Source organism: Hemicordylus capensis, chromosome 1, assembly GCF_027244095.1.
Source record: "Hemicordylus capensis ecotype Gifberg chromosome 1, rHemCap1.1.pri, whole genome shotgun sequence".
NCBI classification, from domain to species: Eukaryota; Metazoa; Chordata; class Lepidosauria; order Squamata; family Cordylidae; genus Hemicordylus; species Hemicordylus capensis.
The window spans coordinates 198,979,967-199,004,889 of record NC_069657.1 but is presented as its reverse complement, the minus strand read 5'-3'; the positions used below and the strand labels follow the sequence as shown (position 1 = coordinate 199,004,889).

Below are 24,923 nucleotides of genomic sequence, written 5' to 3'. Positions count from 1 at the left end.
CTCATTCAGACATGCTATAATCATAATTTAGCACGACAATTGCAAGTCTTTGGAGGGAATTTTTTACATTCATTGGTGGTTTATAACAAGCCAAGATCTGCCATGACCTCTAAACCAAGCAAATCCCGGTTTATTCTAATAATTTTTTTGTTAACAAAGTGGGATTGAATCGAATGTGAATGAGAAGGGAGCGCACATGAGCAATTGTCATGCAAAATCTACAGGTTGCTTACCTGTAACTTTGGTTCTTCTAGTGGCCATCTGTACTTTTACACAAATGGGCTATGCGCCTGCGCAGAGACCTCATCGGAACCTAACAAGCTCAATTCTCCTGCTTTGGGCAGGAACTCAACCCTCAGTTGCTATATGCGGCTGCACCACTCCTCATTGCCTCAATAACAGAGTCCAGCTTCAGTAAACCCCACGGGGAGGATGGGAGGGTGTGTAAAAGTACAGATGACCACTAGAAGAACCAAAGTTACAGGTAAGCAACCTGTAGTGCTTCGACATGGCCTCTGTCTTTTACACAAATGGGTGCATAACAAGCAAGCAGGGAAGGAGAAGGAAAGGAGAAGGAAAGAAACGGAAACAATATGTAAACTGCCAGAAAAATTTATTTCAGAAACAAGTACATCAACCGAAAATGGGCTGCACGACTCTCCTGACAAATACAGCATCATTCCGTGCCCAGATAGCCGCCTGGCAGATCGCATCAAAGGGGACCGCACAATCAAAGGCAACAGAGACCGCCACAGATCTAACTAATCTAATGGATTGGGCAGAAACGTGGCCCATCATAGAGAACAAACAAGGAAGGAGTTTTCCTCCATTCAGCAGATCTCTGGACGTAGAAGGATAATGCCCTCCTAACGTCCAAATGATGTAACCTGTGTTCTGTATCAGAGGAAGGATTCTGGAAAAACACGGGTAAATTGAGTGCTAAGGAATGGTGAAACATAGAGACCACTTTGGGGAGGAATTGGACATCTGGCCTGAGCAGCACCTTGTCCTTGTGAAACTGAAGATATGGCAGATCAACCCTCAGGGCCCGCAATTCACTCACCCTCCTAGCAGAGGTGACAGCCACCAGAAAGGCAACCTTCCGGGTCATGAGATGAGGTTCAATAGAAGCCAATGGCTCAAAGGGAGGCCGTAGCAAACCGGCCAAAACCACAGACAGGTCCCAGACCGGAGACATAACAGGTTCATCCGGAAAAACATGGGACAACCCTTTCAGGAAGTTTTTAACTAATGGGTCTTTAAAACAAGAAACCCAGATTGTCGGAAAATGTGCCACAATGGCAGCTAAATGTACCCTAAGGGACAAGAGTTTCAAACCAGATTCTTTAAGGGAGAGCAGATATGTACAGAGGGGTTAAAAGCATCAAACCCATGCAGAGCAGCAAAGGAGCAGAAACAAGTCCATTTATGGCCATAGGATTTCCTAGTGGACTGCTTCCTGGCCGCAAGCAAAATGCCCAAGACTTAGTAGGAAATCAGCAGGACCTTCCAGGCCGTCAGGTGCAGGGGCCGAAAATCCAGGTGGAGCACCCATCCCACCTCCCATGACAGCAGGTCCGGAAGAGCAGGGAGGCACATCCAAGCCACTGCCAGCTTCCTCAGGGTCGGAAACCAAGGCCTCCTGGGCCACCATGGAGCTATCAGGATGGCCCTGGCATGATCCACCCTCAGTTTGCGCAGGACCCTCGGAATGAAGGGAAATGGAGGCAAACATGTACAGTAGAGGGCCCGTCCAAAATAGGACAAAGGCATCTCCTAGAGAGCCCTCGCCTTCCCCTCCCCTGGAGCAATAGAGGGCACATTGAGCATTGTCCCGGGAAGCAAAGAGATCCAAAGTTGGAGCACCTCATTTTACAAACAGGTCCCTGAGAACCCCGTGGTCCAAGGTCCACTAGTGGGAGACCGTCGTCATTAGACTCAACGTGTCCGCTTGGACATTCAGGGAACTCTGGATGTAGACCGCAGGAGGCAATACCTCATGCGTCACGTACCAGTGCCAAAGGTCCAGGGACAGGAACAGAAGGCTTCTCGAAGACATGCCGCCCTGTCGATTGACGTAGGCTTTCGCCATCATATTGTCTGTTTGTATTGTCACCGAGCAGCCTGCAATCATCGGCAAGAACCCTTTGAGCACATTGAAAATGGCCAACAACTCCAAATAGTTGATGTGCCAGGTCCTGTCCCTGGGGTACCAATGTTTGTTCAGGCCAAAATCCTTCCAAGTGCACCCTGCGACTGAGCTCCGATGCGTCGGTCGTAATCACCCAAGATGATCAAGGAGCCTGGAAAGGGATGCTGATGTTCAGGTGGCGAATCTCGGTCCACCACACAGCAGTCTCTCATACTCACAGAGGAAGCATGCGCTCCAAACGAGCTGGAACCCAAAGGGTGGACCCAAGTGGACCTTGGACCACGGATTCTCAGGGATCCAGGAGCAATACGGGAAATTACAGGCCTGTTAGTTTAATGTCCGTTCCAGGCAAATTGATGGAAAGCATCCTCAAGGATAAAATTGTAAAGCAGGTAGGAGAACAGGCCCTGCAGGGAGTGAACTAGCATGGCTTCCTCAATGGTAAATCTTGCCTCAGAAAACTTTTGGAGTTCTTTGAGAGTGTCAACAAGTGTGTGGTCCAGTTGACATAGTATACCTGGACTTCCAAAAAGCTTTCAACTAAGTTTCTCATCAAAGACTCCTGAGGAAACTTAGCAACCATGGGATAAGGGAACAAGTACATGTGTGGATTGCTAACTGGTTGAAAGACAGAACACAGAGGGTAGGTATAAATGGAGAGTTTTCACAATGAAGGGAAGTAAGAAGTGGGGTCCCCCAGGGATCTGTACTGGGACCGGTGCTTTTTAAGTTATTCATAAATGATCTAGAAGCAGGGGTAAGCAGTGAGATGGCCAAATTTGCAGATGATACCAAACTGTTTCAGTTAATGACATCCAAAATGGATTGTGAGGAGCTCCAAAAGGATCTCTCCAAACTGGGTGAGTGGGCAACAAAGTGGCAAATGTGGTTCAGTGTTGGCAAGTGTAAAGTGATGCACATTGGGATGAAAAACCCCAACTTCAAGTATATGCTGATGGGATCTGAGCTGTCGGTGACTGACCAGGAGAGGGATTTGGGGTAGTGGTGGACAGCTTGTTGAAAGTGTCGACTCAATGTGCGGCAGCTGTGAAAAACGCCAGTTCCATGCTAGGGATCATTAGGAAGGGGATTGAAAATAAAACTGCTAATATAATGCCCTTATACAAAACTATGGTGCGGCCACACGTGGAGTACTATGTACAATTCTGGTCACCACATCTAAAAAAGGACACTGTAGAACTGGAAAAGGTGCAGAAGAGGGCAACCAAGATGATCAGGGGCCTAGAAAAGCTTTCTTATGAGGCAAGGCTACAACACCTGGAGCTTTTTAGTTTAGAAAAAATACAACTGCGGGGAGACATGATAGAGGTGTATAAAATCATGCATGGAATGAAGAAAGTGGATAGAGAGAAATTCTTCTCCCTCTCACATAACAACAGAACCAGGGGTCATCCCATGAAATTGATTGCCCGGAAATCTAGGACCAACAAACGGAAGTACTTTATCACACAACATATAATCAACTTGTGGAATTCTCTGCCACAAGATGTGGTGACAGCCACCTGGATGGCTTTAAGAAGGGTTTGGATAACTTCATGGAGGAGAGGTCTATCATTGGCTACTAGTTAGAGGGCTATAGGCCACCTCCAGCCTCAAAGGCAGGATGTCTCTGAGTACCAGTTGCAGGCGAGTAACAGCAGGAGAGAGGGCATGCCCTTAACTCCTGCCTGAAGCTTCCAGCAGCATCTGGTGGGCCACTGTGCGAAACAGAATGCTGGACTTGATGAGCCTTGGGCCTGATCCAGCAGGGCTGTTCTTATGGAATCAAATACATCCAAGAACCACCTCTGAATGACGCACATCCGAAGGCGCACTTGAGGAAGCACGTAAGTGGTGGCAGCCATATGCCCCAACAAGCGCTGCACCGAGCGCATAGTCTGTGGGGCCTCAGCTAGAAAGACAGTGGCCAGGCTCCTGAGAGTATGTATGCGGGCATCCGGGAGGAAGACCTTCTCCAAGGCCGCACTGAAGATCAGCCCTATGAATTGCATCCTGTGGGTCGGTTCCAGCTGAGATTTATTGAAATTGATCTCGAAACCGAGACCATGCAGAGTATCCACAACCGTTTCGAGGGCGTCCAGGACCGCTTTGTCTGGTGCTCACCAGGATAAGCCAATCGTCCAAATACAAGGGAAAAAAGGGGGAGGGGGAGTTCACGGTACCACCAGGAGAAAAACCAAAAACAAACCGTGAACAAAGTGAAATCCAATCAAAAAGGCAATTGAATGGGATTTAATCAAATATTAAATAGAATTAGATCAAATGATATACTAAACATAATATAAGATATTCAATTGATAAATAAAATTGAATCAAATAATGTACTCAACATAATATAGGATATACCAAAAAGCAGTATATATGCAGAGAGCGTATGACTGAAATAATATACTATACAAAAAAACAACCAAATAAGCATATACAAACAGCATGTATGAACAATTGAATACAATTGAATTACCTTTTTGATTGGATTTCACTTTGTTCACGGTTTGTTTTTGTTAATCGTCCAAATATGGCAGGATCTGTAACCTTTGTTCCTGCAGGAAATCTACCACCGGGGCTAGGCATTTTGTAAAAACCCTCGGCGCTGTCGTGAGGCCAAACAGCAAGGCTTTGTAAGGCCCCAGAAATGGGTGGCATCCTGCAGAACTCGAGGGCGTCGCCCAAATATATGACCATGAGGACCCATTGGTCCGTGGTCACCATGTCCCAGCTCGCCAAAAATGGGACCAGGCGAATCCAAAAGCTCCCCAAGTCATTGTTTCTTTGGAAAGGTGTTCAGGCACTGTTTTTGAAAGGCTGGCTTGGTAGGCTAAGGGCCTGACTTGTAACGGGACTGATACTTGTTGCCACGAAAGGAATGTTCGGATGAAGGTTGCTGTTGAGAAGGAGACTTCTGTTGTCGATACGGGAACCACCTAGAAGACTTCTGTGGCTTGGGGGTCAAAGAAGCATAGGACATGGACCTCGCCGTGCTCCTCAGCTTCTGGACATTTTGAAGCCTGTCATCCGTCTGTTCCACAAATAGGCTAGAACTTTCAAAGGGAAGGTCCTCGACTCTAGCATGGGCCTCGTAAGTAAATCCAGATGACCGCAGCCAGGCATGCCGCCAGAGAGCCACACACATGGCCATCACCTTGGCTGCACACTCCACCAAGTGTCTAGCCAAGTAGAGTTATTGCTTTGCCACTTGTATCGCCTCTCAGAGGAACGCCTTCGCTGGATCACACTTGTCCTGTGGCAGCAGATCCAAAAAGGGGGCCACCTTCTCCCACAGAAAGTAGTTATGATGGGCATTGTAGGCCTGAGAGTTGGCCACTCGTAATTGGAGAGCCGAGGCCAAGTAAAGCCTCCTCCCGAAGGAGTCCAACTTTCTGCCCTCCTTGTCACCCAGGATTGATTGGCTGTGACTCCTGGTCTTCTACAGAAACGCCTCAACTACAATAGAAATAGGGGTGAGATGATTCTTTAGGAAAGCTGTATCAACCTGTGCTTGCACCCTATAGATGTTCTCCAACTGTCTACTGGGTTGCGAAAGGGTCGCAGGCTTTTTCCAACGACCCCTCATGACCCCAACAGGCCGGGTTAAAGGGTAAAATGGCCGGTACCTTGGCTTCCAAATCGATGAGGCTGAACAAGGGATCCAATTCCCCTTTCTGTTCCGTACCGAGGCTCACTCCCAGGGCAGAAGCCATATGGGCCACATACACGGAGTACTGCTTGTAGTCCTCCGACGGAGAAACGGGTTTCAAATCCAATTGTATGTCCAAAGGGGATGATCCCCGGAGAACTAGGATCACTTTCACAGTCTGATTCGGGAGAATCCTGGGCCAAGGCTATCGAAATCATAGGAGACTCTTGCTTGCTTCCAATAACATCCAGGACTGAGGGGGTGGGTTCCGCTGACAGCACCTGAACAGGAAGCGATGGCTGTTGCAGAACCAGAGTTGCAGAGTGGGAATTGTGTCACTCCGGCCGATCTCGAGGGGAGTGCTGCGGGGATCAAGAGCAAGGCCTCCCCTCCAAGTATGAGGGGGGCACACACAGATCCCAGCCAATTCTGGGTTTCCCGCACGTGGGGCCCTCCAGGTATCAAGAACCGTAACGGGGTCTAGCGTAGTTCAAGTAGTCCAAACGATAGTCCACACTGGGTAATGTTCATATGTCCCCAAGTCCCGGCGCCAGGCACCGTAAGAGGATAGCTTAACCTCCTCCAAAGTGGAACGTCTCTCCAGCACACGGTATCGATCTGAATATATTTGCTCACAATGGTCCCAGTGCTGATCTTGTCTGTACTCAGAGGAGCGATCGTCCGAGTCCCAACAGGAACTTCAATCCCTAGGAGGGAGATGTTCCTGTCGACGTCGAGGAGACAGATGATGCCGAGGCAGCCACAGCACATCTTCAGTGGACTTGTCTGGGGAATACACTTTCTCCTTGGAAGAAGCGTATCCAGGTTCGTCAGTTGCCACTGACAGCTCTCTGTCCCAGCAGGGAGCTCTAAAGAGAGGGAAAAACCCGTCAAAAACAAATTGCCAAGAATAAAAATGCTACTGTGCAAAAGGAAATAAATAAAGAAAGAAGAAGGAAAGTAGGAAGAAAAAACAACAAGTGGATAGATAATAATCTTACTAGTTCCTGAGCTGCAGATTCCACTATGTTAACTGAAGCGCGGACGACAAAAGACTGAGGGGATGAGGAGTGGCGAAGCGGCATATAGTGGCTGGGGGTGGGGTTCCCACCCAAAGCAGGAAAATTGAGCTTGTTAGGTTCTGACGAGGTCTCTGCGCAGGCCCATAGCCCATTTGTGTAAAAGACAGAGACCATGTCGAAGAACATGTATTTGTGAGACATCTGAACCAGGTGATTGCTAAAGGTCAACAGCAAGTAAGTAAGCTGCAGGAAAAAAAGTTGCTCACCTGTAACTTTTGATCCTTTGGTGGCTCGGAATCATTCACAACATTGGGGCCTTTGCAGTAGCCACCACAGAAGGATTCGACAGCTCCTCGAGGTGCTCTAAGTCCTGCCAAAGAGCGTTCTGTCTCTTTTGGCAGGAGAGCACCATTCCCCTCAGTTCCTGGATCGACAACATTAGATGAAAGTTTCTTTAGACTGGTGAGGAAGGAAGGTAAGAGCATATAAGTGAGGAGGCCGGGTGGGTGTTGTGAATGATGGTGAGCCACCAAAGGATCAAAAGTTACAGCTGAGCAACCTGTTTGTCTTTGTGGTGGCTAGGCATCATTCCCAACATTGGGCGAGTAGCTAGCTCCCAAATAGCAGGAGGTGGGATTTTAAGAACTTTCTAGGACAGAATGCCCAAACCCAGCCTTAGCCACAGAGTGGAAGTCAAGGGCGTAATGTTGAATGGAGGATTGATCCAATGACCAGGGGGTGGCCTTGTGGATGTCGGTGAAACTCCCAACAGGTGTGGCCAAGATCACTACTGCTCTCGTAGAATGAGCCCGGATGAGGGCGGAATAATTCCTTACTTCTTGTAGCAGAACAGGATAGCCTGAACTATCTATTCTGACAGTCTTTATCGAGAGACTGGTCTGCCCTTACTAGGACCCTCAAAGATAACAAAAAGTCTGTGAGTACTCCAGAAGTCTTTAGTGTGTGCCAGGTCGTATAGAACAGCCATACAAATGTCCAGAGAGTAGTGATCGTTCAAGAGGCATCATGGGACCGGGGGGGAAGGTAGATCCCCAGCTGGGGTACATATGCAGACATATGTACTTTAATAGAGGAATTAGACAGTCCTGTTTGCTTGATCAAAGTCAGATAGAGCAAGACCGTGGCTGTGGAAGGATCAAAGCCTTTGGACTGGCCATAAACTGAAAATCTTTTCCACTTGCAGGCGTAGTTTCATCTCATGGAGGCCTTTGGCCATCATTACCGCCCAGAGACTTGTGTTCTGGGCAGTATACAAATATGTTAAATAAAATAAATAAAAATAAGTTTTGGGGGAGACTGTCTATGTCAGCAGATTTTTCAAAGAGTTCCTTAAAACGACTTGTAAAGGAGCCAAGGAGTCTTGCATGTCTGTCTTAAATTCTTCCCAGATGGAGTAATGAAACTTAGACAAGCATACCATATAATTTGGCACTTTCATGCACAGCAAAGGCGACGAATAAATATTTTGGCCCATTGCTTTAAGTTTCCTAACTGCCTTGCCCACTGGGGTAGAATACCACTTCCCAGATTTGGAGGACAGTGCACAGTCCACCACTAAGGAATGTGGGGGATGCTTAAATAAAAAATGGCATTCCTCCTCCTGCACATGATAAAAGTTCTCCAGTCTGCAGGAGATTGAGGCCATGGAAGACAGGCCTCCCATGCTGACAGCCGAGTTGACAATAACAGGCAGCATGGGCAAGGCTGCAGGAGCTGAAGAGGTAGATGCTGACATAAAATCATAAATGGGGTCACCACTAATGTTTGACTGGAAATTTTAGTTCCAGGCCAAGTACCTTTGCCATTTTGGAGATCTGAATCCTATGAGATTTTGTTTCTTCAGCAGGAGAGTCTGGTAGTGGTGTGCCCGAACCGGTCCGGAGCCATGCAAAAGGCCTCCGGACCGGTCCGGAATTTGGGCAGTCCGGCGGGAGGGGTGTCGCTTTAAGGGCGGGGGGTAGTACTTACCCCTCCCGCCACTCTTCCCCTTCCGGCACTCGACTTTACCTGCCGCCCCTGTCCCCATCGTTGTCTGCAAAACTCTGAGCAAGTAGAAGCTGGAGCCACGCATGCGCCCGTCACAGCACGTGTGTGCCCGTTGCTGCCGCTGGCGCGTGTGCGCCACATACGTCACATGCAACGTATGACATATGCGGCGCGCCCCAGCGGCGACAACAGGCATGCGCCGCGACGGGCGCATGCGTGGCGCCAGCTTCTACTTGCTCAGAGTTTTGCAGACAACAATGGGGGCAGGGGCAGCAGGGAAGAACCCTGCCGCCCCAAAAAAGTTTCCTTAAAGTCGAGCGCCGGAGGGGGAAGAGTGGCGGGAGTGGTAAGTACTACACACACACACCCGCCCTTAAAGCGACACTCCCCCCAGTGCTGGACCATGCCTCCGTGGTTCCGTGCACATCCTTAGAGTCCGGTGGGTTATTTGGGACATTAACATCCAGCAAGGTCCCCAATGGGATCTTGATGATAGTGGAGAGAATCAGTGAGAAATAGTGGAGATAATCATGGTCAGAATCAGATGAAGAAATATAGTCTTCATCTGCAACATGCTTGGCAGGCACAGCAGAAGTAGTAGTTGGTGACAGAGGTTCAACAGGTTGTTCAGGTTGAAGCAGAGCCTGAGGAGGATGAACAGGAGGAAGTGCTGGAGCAGTATGTTGGACTGGAGGCTGGGACAAGGGTCCACAAGATGTTCAAAAGGAGTAGAGTTAGAAGGTTGACTCTGAGGAATGAAGGAAAATTTGAGCTTGTTCAATTTCCTCGTGCAGAACTCTTCATAATCACATGGGAAGGAGGAGGAATGCCTGAACATTGGGTCTCAAAAACAACCTATCGTCCAAATGTAGCCGAGGTCCAGAGAACCTGGAGAGCTCCAGGTTCAGTACGTCAGTACGGAAATGGATGTCATTTCCATCAGTACAGAAATGGTCAGTATGGAAATGGAACCGGTAGGGGGGGAAATTAAGTTGCTCCTTCTAAGATGATGGAACACGGGCAGGAGAAGCAATCAGAGTTATCCTGGGAGGAGAGGCTGATGGGGTCTTGAGGACACAAGGCATCCCAAAATTGGGCTCATAATTGATGTCAACATTGAGACCACGCAAGGAGAACCCCTTGAACACTGACCCCAATGTCATCAAAGGGGACTCCAGCATGGCAACAGTCTGGCATCTATATATCTCTCAATGTAGACAATGTTAATTGGAATCCCATGCCGAAGGCTGAAGACGTCAAAGCCGATGAGGGACGAAGGTAGCGATCCATCGACATCGATGAAGTCAATCTCTGAGAGGGATGATCCATGGAGACCAGCGATGTAGGAGGTGCAGTTGGCAACAATGTCAAAGACAGAATGTGAACAGTTGATGTCAAAGATGGAAGGTTCATGGACTTGACGATGAGCTCCGAAGATGAAAATGAGTGCAAGTGGATCACTTGCACTGTGGAAGTTGTCAGAATTGAAGGCAACTATGAAGGCAGCTGGTGAAGTAGTATCAGCATGGATGTCAACAGCAACAAGGCGCAGCACTCAGTTGCTGATGAAGATGGAGCCAAAATGGTCAAAGTTGTAGGTAGTTTGGTGGAAGGGGCAGCCAACTTAGACGAAGTCGACGGTGCTGACGATGGAGTCGAAACCAAAGCTGAAGGCACCGCAGATGTCTTTGGGGGCTTCAGAGCAGATGAGGGCTCAGAGTCCCTATGCTTTCTTTTTTTATGGTGTAGAGACTCATTTGAGACTTCCTTTGGTTTCTTAAAGGAGATCGATGTGCAGCCAGATGGAGTCTTCTTTTAGATGCTTGGAGAAGGAGAGGCAAATTTTGGAAGTATGGTCCTCTCCTAAGCACAGCAGACATAAATTGTGTCATTCCAAAGAAGGCAAGGTGCTGTGGCATGAGGCACAATGTTTGAACGTTTTCCTTGAGTCCATGAGACTCGAGGTGAATGAAGCCAAAAGTAGCTGGCAAAAAACAGAGTTGAGGGAGTACAAGGTCAAAACTGAGAAAAGCACCAATGAAACCAAATCCAAACATTAAGCCCAGGCGTAGTCAAACAAACAGGCCAAAGGTCAGAATAAGCCAAAAACTACTAATAGGAACAAATCCAAAATGTTAGGCAGAAGAATGGTTGGGGGAAAACAGCGCCCCCCCAAAAAAAACAATCACTGAGAAATTATGTTTTGTGTTCCAGGGACCAGGACGAAGGAGTGAATCCTGAAGGAAGCGCACACTACAGTGGGTGGAAAGGAACTGAGAGGAAGAGCACTCTCCCGTCCCCCAAAAAAGAGAGACCGAGCGCACTCCACACGCAAAGGGCAGGGATTAGAGCACCTCAAGGAGCAGTCTAATCCTTCCACGAATCCAATGTTGGGAATGATGCCTAGCTATCACAAGGATTGGAAAATTACATTACTAGTATTCAATTTTCATGGCAAATTATTTGCATCACCTGTCAGGGTCTGGTGTCCCAGTAAAGAAGTGAATGCAAGGAAGGTTGGGCTCCTGAGGGAGAATGGAAACCATACTTCCAGTGGTCATGAAACCTCCTTCCATATTAATGCCACTTTCCTTATCTCGAAGGATTGTCATCATTGTTTCAGCAGTTATCCTGCCTATGTAAAACAAAACAACAGTTTTCATACAAAATTTATCATAATTAAACAGCACTCACTCTAAAACCACATGCATATTTGTTATAAACTGAGTAACCATTGAGAAAATGGTAACATAAAACAGGAATGGAAGAAACAAAGAGGGCTGTACTATTATGCCGCCAAAAAAAACCCCTAGCTGAAAAGTAGTTTATAATATGAAACATCCACCCCAAAAATCACACAAACACATCTAATACATTTCAAGCCCCATAAGGTTTTATTCAATAAAATCTAGAACTGTCGCAGAAAGAAACTGTTTGCCTTTGTATATGGTCTGAACCCCTATATGGTCTGGGGCCAGGTTACTTTGAGGACCACCTGCACCCATATGAACCTACTCAGGCTTTGAGATCTACCTCAGAGGCCCTGTTCTCCGACCTGCCACTGTCTCAGGTTCACGACAATCAGAGACGGGGTCTTTTCAGTGGCGGTACTGCACCTGCCCTCCCCATGGATGTCTGTCAAGCGCTATCATTGGAGAGCATTAAGAGATCTGTCAAACCCCTTTTATTTTGTTAGGCCTTTGATTAGTGGATTTAAGCTGGTCCCCTCCGGGATGCTGTCCAGTATTTTATATTGCTAGCATTTTTATCTGCTGCTGTTTCTGCTCTCTGGGTGTTTTTCTCTCTGCTGATCTTAGCTTTTATTCTGCATAATACATTGGAGGTTTTTGTGTGTGTACATTGTTATCTTTTTTGAAAGCTGCTTTGCAGAGTCGAAGGCCCTGAAAGGTAAGTTAGAAATCCTAACAATAATAATTTCTACATAAGAGCCCTCGCCAGATAAAACTGAGGGTCCATCTGTCCAGCATCCTGTTTTGAAGGGTGGCCAGCCAGCTGCTTAAAGGAAACACAAACACTAAGACATAAAAGGCAACAGCAGTCCCCTGTTGCTTATCCCCATATTAAGTATTCAGAGGTATATTTCCTCTAATCATTAAGACCTATTCTCCACAAATTTGCCTAATCTGATCTAAAACCACTGAAGCCAGTGGACATCTTGGGACAGTGAATAGCATAAGAAATTATGGTTGTTGTGAAATACCTCGTTTTGCCTATCCTGCTGATCCAAAGCACTAGTGCCTCCAAATTTTAATGATATATGAAAAAGTAAAAATTGTGTCTCTTGCTGCACACTGTTCATATGTTTGTAAACCCTGATCATATCCTCTTTAATCATTTTCCCCAAAACTAAAATACCCAAATGCTTTAGCCTTTCTTCAAAAGGAAGCTGCTCCGACCCCTTGATTATTTTGATTGCCCCTTTTTAGCCTACTTTCCTTAAGGAAAGTAAGTTATAAGATCACCTGGCTCTCTGTGTGTGTGTGTGTGTGTGTGTGTCCCTACTTCACAATGCCTGAACCAAAATAAACCAAACTGGGTACAGTTGTACAGACACCTCAAAGACATATTTTGTGATTATGTAAACTACCCCGATTTAAGATGGTGGACATGTGTACGTTTGGGGCTAATGTGAACTGTTTAACTAATTTGAACCAAATTTGGTACAGTTGTAGTGAGTGACATATAGGGACACCTCAATGGCGTAGTTGGTGATGATGTCATCCACACCAATTCAAGATGGTGGATGCATAAGTGTTTGAGGCACAAGTGGGAATAGATTTGGACCAAATTTGGTACAGTTGTAGAGACACACTGGGATACCTCAAAGGCATCCACCATGGAGTGGATGGCATGGGTTGATGTCATCCACCCCAATTGAAGATGACGGACTTGTGAATGTTTGAGGCGCAAGTGGGCTAACTTGTGAACTGTCTAGCCAATTTGGACCAAATTTAGTCCAGCTGTAGGGACAGTGAAAGGAAAGTAGGTAGATTAGTTCTTACCAGAACTACTTCTTGTACCTTCCTACAAAATAGGACATTGCTTTTTGCTATAACATTTCAGAATATTATAGAAAAAAGATCCAGTGAGTATCAAAACACAGTGGATGTTTTTGAATTGTTTTTCACTGATATATTAAACACTATTTTCTAGCATCTTTGGGATGGTCATTTTCCCCCCATGTGGCAAAACACAGATGGGACAATTGTCAAGATACTAAATGTGGTCTATTGAATTCTATATTTCACACTTGTCTATGTGGAGAGAGCCTGAAGATAAAAGTGAACACAGTCATACTAGATTCCCTGTAGGAAGAGGGAGACCACCCTGCAAGGAGGCAAAAACAAAGTGACTGAAAAGGTGAGGACTACTCTGGTGTAAAGGACAGATAAAGGGAACTCAATTTTTTGGTTAAAGCTATGACAGAAATGAAGTTTAATAGATAGGGGTGCACCTAAATACAATGCAATAACAATGTTCAAAACAGGAAAAATACGATAGATATTTTTAACTTAGCAATAAGGCAAGAAGGGTTACTGAACTGAAAATGCTGCTGTCCTAATATACTTTCACTTGAAAATAAACTCAGTGCAGACATCACACCCCACTAATCATCTGATTTGGATGAGAGAGATCCATACAGTGTTTGCAAGTCCTCTAGATCAGTGTGCTTACTGTTACTCTCAAAGCCATGAAGTTAAAGAGAGAAAGTTTTTTTATTTTATTGGGGGAGGGGGCATATTGGAATGCACTATGCGATTTTGTTGCAGCAATAATAAAGTCACTAGCAGTGATTGGCTCAGCTAACTGCCCATCACAGGGACAGCACAAACTGCTCTTGAAAAAAAATAGAAGACACAATAAGCATGGGCCTAGGAAAAACAAAGTAAGAAATGAGAATGCTCCAGGCAAATGAGGGCAAGAGCAGAACTTAAGACCAGCGAATAGAGTCTAAGAGCGGAAGCAGGAGAGATACATGCCAAGGACTACAAACGTTAGACAACCCTGAGTTCACATAACTGCCAAATATTTGACTATAGATAGACATCTAATCAGTATGAATAAATTATCTTTTGAAAGAATGCGGGGTGGGGGAAAGACTATACATAGAGTCTGAATACTAAAAACAAATCCTTCATAACAATTTTAGAAGATTTTTGGTTTAACAAAGTAAAATCCCTACAGGCTGGTGTGTTGCAATAATGATTTCCTCAAGGTTTGTGTAAAAAAAAAAAAAAAGCTTAGACTGCATCAGGCTGATAACGGGAACACCTGGTGTGACTTAAAAATGGCTGTGGTAAGTACCTGAAAATGGGGATTTAGGATGAAGACACTGATGGAACTCAACGAGGCCATCACATTAAGTATTAAAAATGTTCAGGTATTAGAAATGTTCAGTTTTCAGAACCTACAATTCCCCAAATGAATGTAGGATTTACATGATCACAGGGGTATTATAGCTATAAGTAATCCACTAGGAAGCAAAGAATAACTGCTGCAACTGGGGTAGCAGAGCTCAGCAGAATGAATATTGGAACAGAGGGGTGCAATTTTATTTGGGCTTAATTCTTTTCAATGCATACGTGCCTATACATGTAATTTTGAGATACATGTAGTAAGAGAACAATACCAAGTTAATGGGTGGTGGAAGAATCACAGAGGTTGTAAGTGTTCAAAAGATAATTTAGTACTCTTTTACTGCCCTGCCCTGTATTGTTATTCATTTCCTCTAAAGCTATGGTCTTCAAAGTATGAGATGAACCTCCTTGGAAAAAAAGCAAAACAGTAGCTAAGAAGAAATATGAGAGCATTCTCGACTCAACCCATTTTTGCCTGGGCCTCAACTGAGCCAAGAAGCAAAATACAAAGCCCTCCTGTAAAGAATCTGTGCTTTTTGCACTGGTCTATGTGAGTAGACACCCGGATTCAGTAAAAGCTGTTCTTATATTCCATCAGCATCGCTATATATTGCACCCCATTTATGGAGCAGCCTCCTCAGTGAGGTTTGCCTGGCACCATCACTTTGTTCTTTTAGATGCAAGGTAAAGACCTTTCTGTCCACTCAGGCTTTTTAAATTTGATTTTTAAAATTCACTTTAAAAAACAAGTTTTTAAATTGTTTTGTACTTACTTTGCTTTTTAGTGTTGTGATTTGATGCATTTTGTATGTTTTTATTGGATGTTTTAATGTTGTATTTGAGCCACCCAGAGAACAATTTGTTATGGGGCTGCTAATCTACATGTAATGAAGAGTAGCAATGAAATAACAGGTGTGCCACAAATACCTTCTAGTGAGAAAGTTGGCAACTGGGATGCAAGTAGAGGAGAACTCCACTTCTGACAGGACACAGCAAATCTGACAGGACACAGCATAGAGCCCATTTGAAGGTTTATGCGGTGGTGGTGCGCGCAGCAAAAAAACCATTTCTGGTTTGCGCTCATTACATCTGCAGCTTCATGTTCAGCAGAGTTATCCCGGGTCGTGATTCATGCACCTTCTATTTTGAACAACTCATGCACCTTCATGCACCTTCTATTTTGAACAACTCCCCAGAAACTATGTTCTGCTGTAATGCTTTTAATGGGTTCTTTGTGGATAAAATTGCATCTATTCAGGCCAACTCGGACTCCACTATTTCTGCAAAGTCTATTAAAGGGGTGTCCAACAATGCCACCTGCACTATTAGATTGGGTCACTTTCAATCTGTGACTCCTGAGGATGTGGACAAGCTGCTTGGGGCAGTGTAGCCTACCATTTGTTGTCTGGATCCTTGCCCAACTTGGCTGCTTCTGGAAATTATTGGAGGTGGCCTAGTTAATATCATTAACGCATTGCTGAGGGAGGGTAGGATGCCTCCTTATTTGAAGGAAGCAATGGTTAGACCGCATCTTAAGAAACTTTTCCTAGATCCCTCGGTGATGGATGTTATAGGCCAGTCTCCAATCTCCCAGGGTTGGGCAAAGTGATTGAGAGAGAGTGGTGGCTAACCAGCTCCAGGTGCTTTTGGAGGGAACTGATTATCTAGACCTATTTCAGACTGGCTTTAGAGCTGGCTACGGGGTTGAGAAAGCCTTGGTCGGCCTGATGGAGGACCTTTACCAGGGAATTGACAAAGGGAGTGCAACTCTGTTGGTTCTTTTGGATCTCTTGTCAGCGTTCAATACCATCCACCATGGTATGCTTCTGAATAATCTGGGGGAGTTGGGGATAGGAGGCATTGCTTTGCAGTGGTTCCACTCCTATCTCTAGGGTAGACTGCAGATGGTGGAACTTGGTGACAGTTTTGATTCCTCAAAACAGAAGCTATTATATGGAATCCCTCAGGGCTCCATTCTGTCACCAATGCTTTTTAATATCTACATGAAACTGCTGGGTGAGGTCATCAGGGGATTTGGTACTGGGTGTTATCAGTATGCTGACGACACCCAAATCTATTTCTCCTTATCATCATCATCAGGAAATGGCATTCATTCCCTAAATGCCTGCCCACAGGCAGTAATAAGCTGGATGAGGGTTAACAAATTGAAGGTGGATCCAAGCAAGATGGAGGTGCTCATTGTAGGTGAACGGAATTTGAGGAATGAATTAGATCTTCCTGTACTGAGTGGAGTTACTCTCCCCCAGAAGGAATGGGTATGCAGCTTAGGAGTGCTCTTGGATGCAGGCCTCACCCTGGTATCTCGGGTGGAGGCTATGGCCAGGAGTGCCTTTCATTAGCTTCAGCTGATTTGACAGCTGCATCCATTCCTTGAAGAGAACGATCTCAAAACAGTGGTTCAGCAGCTGGTAGGTAACCTCCAGGCTTAACTATTGCAATGCACTCTACATGGGGAATGGGCCAACTCTCTGCGGCCAGCTCTCTGCGGAACACCTCAACACGGCTGACTCACTGCAGGGACAACTCAATGCGAATCTCCGACAAACACTTCAAAGCTGCTCCCTGCTCTCTTTATTTGAATTTGAGTCACAACCAACAAGCCCAATAGTGCCCCGCACTTCAAAACAGTTCCCTGCTCTCTCTATAGGGATGGGAAGTGAAGGAGGGTGAAGGATTCGGAGAGCAGCCCACTCCTGCCAGCAACCAGCTTTATTGCAAATTATTACTTTATTTGAATTTCTGTAGTAATGGGGGGGGGCGTTATATTAATGCAGTTACATGGGCCTATAAGTGGTGGTGGTTTGTTTAATGTGGCTACGTATTGTTTACTAGCAAAATACTAGTCTAGTCCCTGGCCTCATTCAAGAGGGCTGAACAAATGTTGAATCTTCATTAGGCTTTTAATTTACTTTGTTTTTAGTCCCGTTTTAAGTTTAACTTGATTTTTATCGTTTGTGTTTTAGCATGTTGGACCAAATATTTTCATAGAACTGTTTATGGCTTTGTTTACCTTTGTTGTGAGCTGCCGTCTGATGTATTGTACCCCAGAGGTAGGAGGAGACATCCTATTAAACTCAAATTCAAATAAAGTAATAATTGCGTGTCCGCTGGTTGCTGGCAGGAGCAGGCTGCTCTCCACCTCCTTCACCCACTTCCCATCCCTATAGAGAGAGCAGGGAACTGTTTTGAAGTGTGGGGCACTTGAAGTGCGGGGCGGGCTGTTCTGCGCTTCCTTCGCCCCATATAGAGAGAGCAGGGAAATGTTTTGAAGTGCAGGGCACTATCGGGTTGGTTGGTTTGCGAAGAGAGAGCTGGGACCTGCTTTGAAGTGCAGGGCACTATCGGGTTTGATGGAGAACAAAGAGAGAGCAGGGAGCTGCTTTGAAGTGTTTGTCAGAGATTCGCATTGAGTTGTCCCTGCAGAGAGTTGTCCCTGCAGAGAGTTGGCCTAGACCCTTCTACATGGGGCTGCCTTTGTACATAGTTCGAAAACTTCCGTTAGTCCAGAATGTGGCAGCCAGATTGGTCTCTGGGGTAACACAAAGAGACCAAATTAGGCCGATACTTTAACACTTGTACTGGCTGCTGATATGTTTCCGGGCAAAATACAAAGTGTTGTTTATTACCTTTAAAGCCCTGAACGGCTTTAAAGGTCCGGGTTACTATAGAGAGCCCCTTCTGTATGATCCCCACTGCACATTAAGGTCATCTGGAGAGGTCCATCTCCAGTTGCCACTGGTACGTCTGGTGGCGACTTGGAACCATGCCTTCTCTGGAGCTGCCCCAGGACTGTGGAATGCACTCCCAGCAGAAATTCATGGTTTGGGAATTGGGATCATTGTTAGCCTTCAGGAGAGCCCTTAAAACTTATTTGTTTGGACTGGCCTTCCAGGATCTTTAAATTGCCTTTAAATGTTTCTGTTTTTAATGGTTTAAAACTGTTTTAAAATTTGTTTTTATTGTTTTAAGCTGATTGTTTTAAATGGTTGTTAGTTTTTGTTTTGTTGTGAGCTTTTGAATGCGGCGGTATAAAAATGTTTAAAAAAAAAAATAAGAAAGGGAGACAAAGGGGGAGGGGGAGAGAAGTGCCAATGTAAATATATATTATAAAGTTAATAGTGGGTGATGGGTTTGATGTTTCAGATTGGATTTAAAAGAGATGTCCTGAATGTGAAAAAGTTTCAGACCACTGGTATAGAGGAATAGCAAATTGTAAATTGTCAGTTATGAATTCCAAAATGGAGCTCAGGCCCATATATGCATTTTGAACTAGGCTAGTCCCTTCATATGGACTGCACAAGCTCAGTTTTGTATCAGAAGGTATGTGTTGGAAATTGCCCACACACAAACTTTGCACCACTTTGCACCACACAAACACTGCACCACACAAACATTGGAGAAGAGGCTTGACTTTCCTCTCAGATGTGCACACTTCATAATATTCATATGGGACATAATTTTCATTTGAGACAAACACTTTTCCATATGAAATAGAGGTGGAGATACACCTATGTATGGGATAATAATCCTTAAAAGATACTTAAGGTGAAATTATCCAGCTACTTAATTGAACAGCCATGCTGCTTTTTGCAGGGCTACTTCAAAATGTACAGTTTGATGTTTGTAGCTTAAGTGTATTTGGGATGGCAGTGAACCCCATCTTTGATGAAAGCAGAAAAGTAGCACTATAATATAAAATGATTAAAATGTTTCTTACCACCCTCTCATTTAAAAGAAAAAGAAATCTATCTAATCTTCTGAAAATCTGTCTATGTAAAAACTTAAATGAATGCAGATCCCTTCCATGCTAGGGATCATTAGGAAGATGATTTAAAACAAAACTGCTAATATTATAATGCCCTTATACAAAACTATGGTGCAGCCATACCTGGAATACTGCTTACAATTCTGGTCACCACATCTTAAAAAGGACATTGTAGTACTGGAGAATGTGCAGAAGAGGGCAACCAAGATGATCCGGGGCCTAGAGCACCTTTCTTATGACGCAAGGCTACAACACCTGGGGCTATTTAGTTTAGAAAAAAGACGACTGTGGGGAAACATGATAGAGGTCTATAAAATTATGCATGGTGTGGAGAAAGTGGATAGAGAGAAATTCTTCTCCTTCTCCCTTAACACTAGAACCAGGGGTCATCCCATGAAATTGGTTGCCAGGAAATTTAGGACCAGCAAACAGAGTTACTTTTTCACACAACGCATAATCAACTTGTGGAATTCTCATCCACAAGATGTGGTGACAGCGAACAACCTGGATGGCTTTAAGAGGGGTTTGGATAACTTCGTGGAGGAGAGGTCTATCAATTGCTACTAGTTGGAGGGCTATAGGCCACCTCCAGCCTCAAAGGCAGGATGTCTCTGAGTACCAGTTGCAAGGGAGTAACAGCAGGAGAGAGGGCATGCCCTCAATTCCTGCCTGTAGGCTTTCAGAGGCATCTAGTAGGCCACTGTGTGAAGCAGGATGCTGGAATAGATGGGCCTTGGGCCTGATCCAGCAGAGCTGTTCTTATGTTTTTAATGTCCATGCCTGACTAAATTACTCAACTGAAGTCCCACTCAAATTAATAAGAAAATTTAGCCATGATTTAGTCAGGATGTTAGCCCATGTCCCCGGTGATTGCATTTAATTATCACTAGAGATGTTTTAATCAATCATGTAAACATACATATGTATATTCACTCTTGACTGAACAAAGGGTACCTGAATGTTTATTTAGTAGTTTATAGCCTTCACAGTATCTGCCTCTTGTAGTAGTCATTCTGGCAGTATTTACATATGAGAATGTGGCAGCAAAATCAAACTCTTTTTGGCCATCCCACCAGCCTTGGCTTCTAGCATAACTCCTTATTGCTGGATGCTCACGATCAATCTTGGTTGTTATCGATAGCTGATTGGAAATATTCCGTACTCCTCCTGTTTGAAAAAGTGTGAAAACAAGACTTTCAATTGCACTTTAAGAAACACTTAAAGTTTCTGCAGAAACTGACTCAGTTTCCTTTACATTTAGGTTCCTGAATGATATTGACAAATGTTATGAAGCAAGCTAAATCCCAGAATGTGGATTTATTTGTGATTGTCTAATAATCCCCATCAATTTATTTAAATCCTGCCTTTCTATTTGGCATGCTTACAGCAGTTAACAAAAGCAAAACTGCAGAAAACAATTACAATAAAACTGTGCAAAATTATAAACAAATGTAAGAGTCTTACACATGCATGCCCACACAAACAGAAAATTGCCCGCTTCATTTGCTATTGACTGTTTTATATTTTCCAATGGGCATGCAAGAAGTAACAACAAATGGTCTACCTCCTCCTTTTACTACTGCCCACATATATCTATGTATCATCAGGTTTATTTCTCAGCACTTGTGAACTGTATAATTTTGCTATTTGTTTGCACAACTGAATATTATGTTTGGATTCTCAGTGGCCCGTATATTGCATAGCCTAATGTGGGTGGCATGGTCCATGCATACTTCAAGAAATGCACCTGCATTCCAGAAGTGCTAGTTAGATTGGAAACATGTTGCTTGACCATCAGTGCTAACTAGTGCTTCTGGAGAGTGGGCATGCTACTTGAAGTATTTACACTCCTATGCAAAAGTGAAAGACCACCAGCATTTCAGTACTAGCCCACAGCAGTGCACATGGATTGGCACCGCCAGTGTAATGCTGCACAATATGTGGGCCAGTATTTCCTCCATAATACACTGGTCTACCAGAAACATCTCTTACACTTTTTAGCTCTGACTTGGTTCAGATAACCAAACCTTAGTTTGGCCATCGAGGCTGTTCCTAAGATTCATGTGCTGCCCTTCTTCTGCCTCCTTGCCCACTATGACATTGACCCTTCTTTCTTCTTCATAGTTCATGATAATTATAGTTAACCACGACATCTGAACCAAATTATGGTTACCTCAAACGAATTTGCCACCAAACCAGAACTGGAAACCACTTTGAACTGTGTTTCCAATTATGTTAAGCATGGTTTAACCAAACTATGTAGTAAGCACAGTTTGCCCAATTCAGATGTCTCAGCAAACTATAGTAATTTTGAATCAGGAAATACCAGAAAGAATTGGATGCTGCCACTTTGTAAGTTAGCAAGTTAGCAATTACGCCTTTTGTCAACGTATATATCCATGCTCAAGAGCACATAGAAGAAAGGCATTTCCAAGTCATTTATTCATAGAACCCTGCTAACTGGGCAAAGAGGCACCTTTTACTGTGGTGATTCTCTTTATTTAGCAGGGGGAGAGCAACTGGCCCTATCCACCCCCAGCACAGTACTTCCAGTGACTGTTGCTGGTGTCTATCTTATGTTTCATTTTAGAATGTGAGCCCTTCGGGGACAGGGTTCCATCTTATTTGTTTGTTATTTCTCTGTGTAAACTGCCCTGAGCCATTTTTTGAAGGGTGGTATAGAAATCGAATTCATCATCATCATCTAAATGAAAACTTTGAATGAATTATTATTCATACCTTCTACTTTCTCTGCAGCCCAATACTTTCCAGAGGTTTCCAGTATCCACGCTCCCTTTCTGTCTGCTATCAGAAAACTATTATGGTAAGTAAATGTCATGTGACTCTCCATACAGTTTCCACCTTGTCCATACTTTCCCAACAAGTCAACAATTACACCAACAGCTTTTTCTGCAGTATCAGCTCTTTCAAGTCCAAGTCTAAAACAAAGTTGAAATGATAAGAAAGGAATGTAGTTAAGCTTTTTCTTAAATGCAAACTGCAAGGCTGAATTGCCATTCTGTTGCAATTAGGTGCACATTATTCTACATGGGTGACTCAGAAAACTATGGGTTTATTTCATCCTCTCGTTCTGACTTTTTATCTTGTTGGGATGAAGGAGTTGTTGTCCAAAATCACACAAACAAATGCATATATATTTTGGAATTTGCTTTTTGTTCAAATCAGGTATCACAATGGTCTCTTTCTAACATTTTGTTTTAGGACCTAACCTATCTAGGTCATAGGTACTTATGCATGTCTATCGCTTGATGACTGCAACATCAAAGATCAAAACCACAGCTAGGTGTTCTTATCAACCTCTATTTATCTTAAAGTCTACCTGAACTCAAATGGGCCTGCTCAAGCCCCAAGGTCAGCATCTCAAGCAAGCTCAACTGGTGGATACCAGGAACAGGGCTTTCTCCATGGTGGTGCCAAAATTGTGAATTACCTCTCTAGTATTCCTTTCCTCAATCCTCCCTGTTCTTACATAGGCCTTGAACACCTTGCTTTTTTTTTTTTTGCAAGACTTACTATTTGTTTGGGCTTTTCTTTATTTTAATCCTGTGCTATACAATATCTGTTGTTGTTTTTAGTTTATTATGATTTTATTATTGATTTTATTTATTTATATAGACATAAATCACCATGTGCAAGCTTGGTGCCAAAAGGCAGGTTCAAACCCTATTAAATAAATAGTCTCAAGCAATACTTTTCAAAAGGACATTGTTCACATATTCAACTGCAAGTCATCAGTGATAAGAGATCAGTGCATGTTTGAACTGGTCCATCAACCCAGGTTTGATAAAATAAGATTTTATCTAAGAAGCTTAACGCAAATTTTATTTTCCACCAGGCTGCAGCAAAGGGTGGGGCAAGACAACATGGCTTCTCCATCTCCCTGCAGGATACTGTAACGAAGCCCATGTATTCTACACGGTTAGACTATATTTTTATCTGTATTTTATTGCAACGTTACCACTTTTTGTAAGCCACTTTGTGAGGCCTTTATGCAGGAAGTTCCTGAAAATAAATAAATAGATAGATAGACAGATAAATAAATCGTCTACAAACCTGACAAGGTCCATGCCTAGGAGTGCTTCATCATCACAGACTTCTTCTTTTCCCCACACTGCTTCATTCCCAATGCAAACTCCATGCTCATTGGCCCCCATTTCAGCACCCCATAGCCATGATGGGCGACTCAGGACAACTGCATACGTCTCAGGCACCTGGTCAATTTCTATGTATGTACACTGAAATAAAAATATTTCCAGAAAAATATTAAAAAGAATCTCAAAACTCTTTCTGAATTCCATACTATATATTTTTATTCAGGCTGATTTCATTTTTGAAGAGAAACTTTGCTCACTCTGTGATGAAAAACCTAGGAACATAGGAAGCTGCCATATACTGAGTCAGACCATTGGTCTATCTAGCTCACTATTGTCTTGACAGACTGGCAGAGGCTTCTCCAAGGTTGCAGGCAGGAATCTCTCTCAGCCCTATATTGGAGAAGCCAGGAAACCAAGCCCTATCTTGGAGAAACTTGAAACCTTCTGCTCTTCCCAGAGCGGCTTCATCCCCTGAGGTGAATATCTCGCAGTGCTCACACATCAAGTCTCCCATTCAGATGCAACCAGGGCAGACCCTGCTTAGCTATGGGGACAAGTCATGCTTGCTACCACCAGACCAGCTCTCCTCCCTGTTTGTTATAATTGGTTTCAATTCCAGTCAAATTTTAATTGATGCACCAGCATGTGGTTTTTGTTTTGTTTATGCTTTACAGAGAACACATTTTAACATGGTTTGATTATTTTCCCAGTTACTTAGCTCTTACCTCAATCTTTTCTCCTAGCTCATGAACTGCAGCAGGGAAATAGACAATTTCCTGGACTTCATCAGAGGGCCTGTCAGAATTTTTCCCAAAGATGATCCTACTGCCAAGTGTAGCTGGAGGCAGAGCTACAAAAGTATCACAGGAGGAAGGTTCAGTGATGCTGGAAGCCATCCTAGAAAATAAAGTTACAGGACACACAGATGCTTACATAAATGTAGTCATGTCCACTGACGGGGTGAAACACTGACTTTTATGAAACATACAATAGGGTTCACTGGCAATACAATACAATAGGGTTATACACAGCAGCAGCAGCAGCAGCCCAGTGACTGGGGAGCGTCTGTCTCAGGCAGGGGTGTACCTGGCTGGGCTGGGCGCCTACCCGTCCCCTGGCGGGCACCTCGGAGCCGGCGGCGTCCCTGCGTCCGCTTTCGGGCCTCGTCGAGGGCTCAGTTCAGTCCGGTGACGGGCGCAGCCCCAGACTAGGCCCCGCTCAGCTCCTGCCGCCGAGATAGCGTAGCGGCGGGGGGAGTGGGTGGGGAGGAGCCGCCGCCGCCCCATTTCTCCTCCTCTCCTCCTCCT

General features: G+C 44.5%; 1 protein-coding gene across 3 annotated transcripts in view; it reads right to left on the bottom strand.

The window, feature by feature from the left end:
• SCRN3 (secernin 3) overlaps positions 1-24,857 on the bottom strand; it is a 39,274-nt gene extending 14,417 nt beyond the window's left edge. For 2 of the 3 annotated variants that reach the window (XM_053267073.1, XM_053267083.1), the window contains exons 1-6: positions 24,703-24,854; positions 24,342-24,513; positions 23,576-23,757; positions 22,241-22,440; positions 20,456-20,668; positions 11,309-11,471 (exon numbers count right to left, since the gene is read on the bottom strand). In XM_053267073.1, the coding sequence (XP_053123048.1) occupies positions 11,309-11,471; positions 20,456-20,668; positions 22,241-22,440; positions 23,576-23,757; positions 24,342-24,512 (929 nt within the window). In that variant the 5' untranslated portion in view covers position 24,513; positions 24,703-24,854. Of the gene's footprint in view, positions 1-4,634; positions 6,677-11,308; positions 11,472-20,455; positions 20,669-22,240; positions 22,441-23,575; positions 23,758-24,341; positions 24,514-24,702 lie in introns of all 3 variants that reach the window. The other variant, XR_008310697.1, reaches the window with a different exon arrangement.
• Positions 24,858-24,923: the final 66 nt, after the last annotated feature.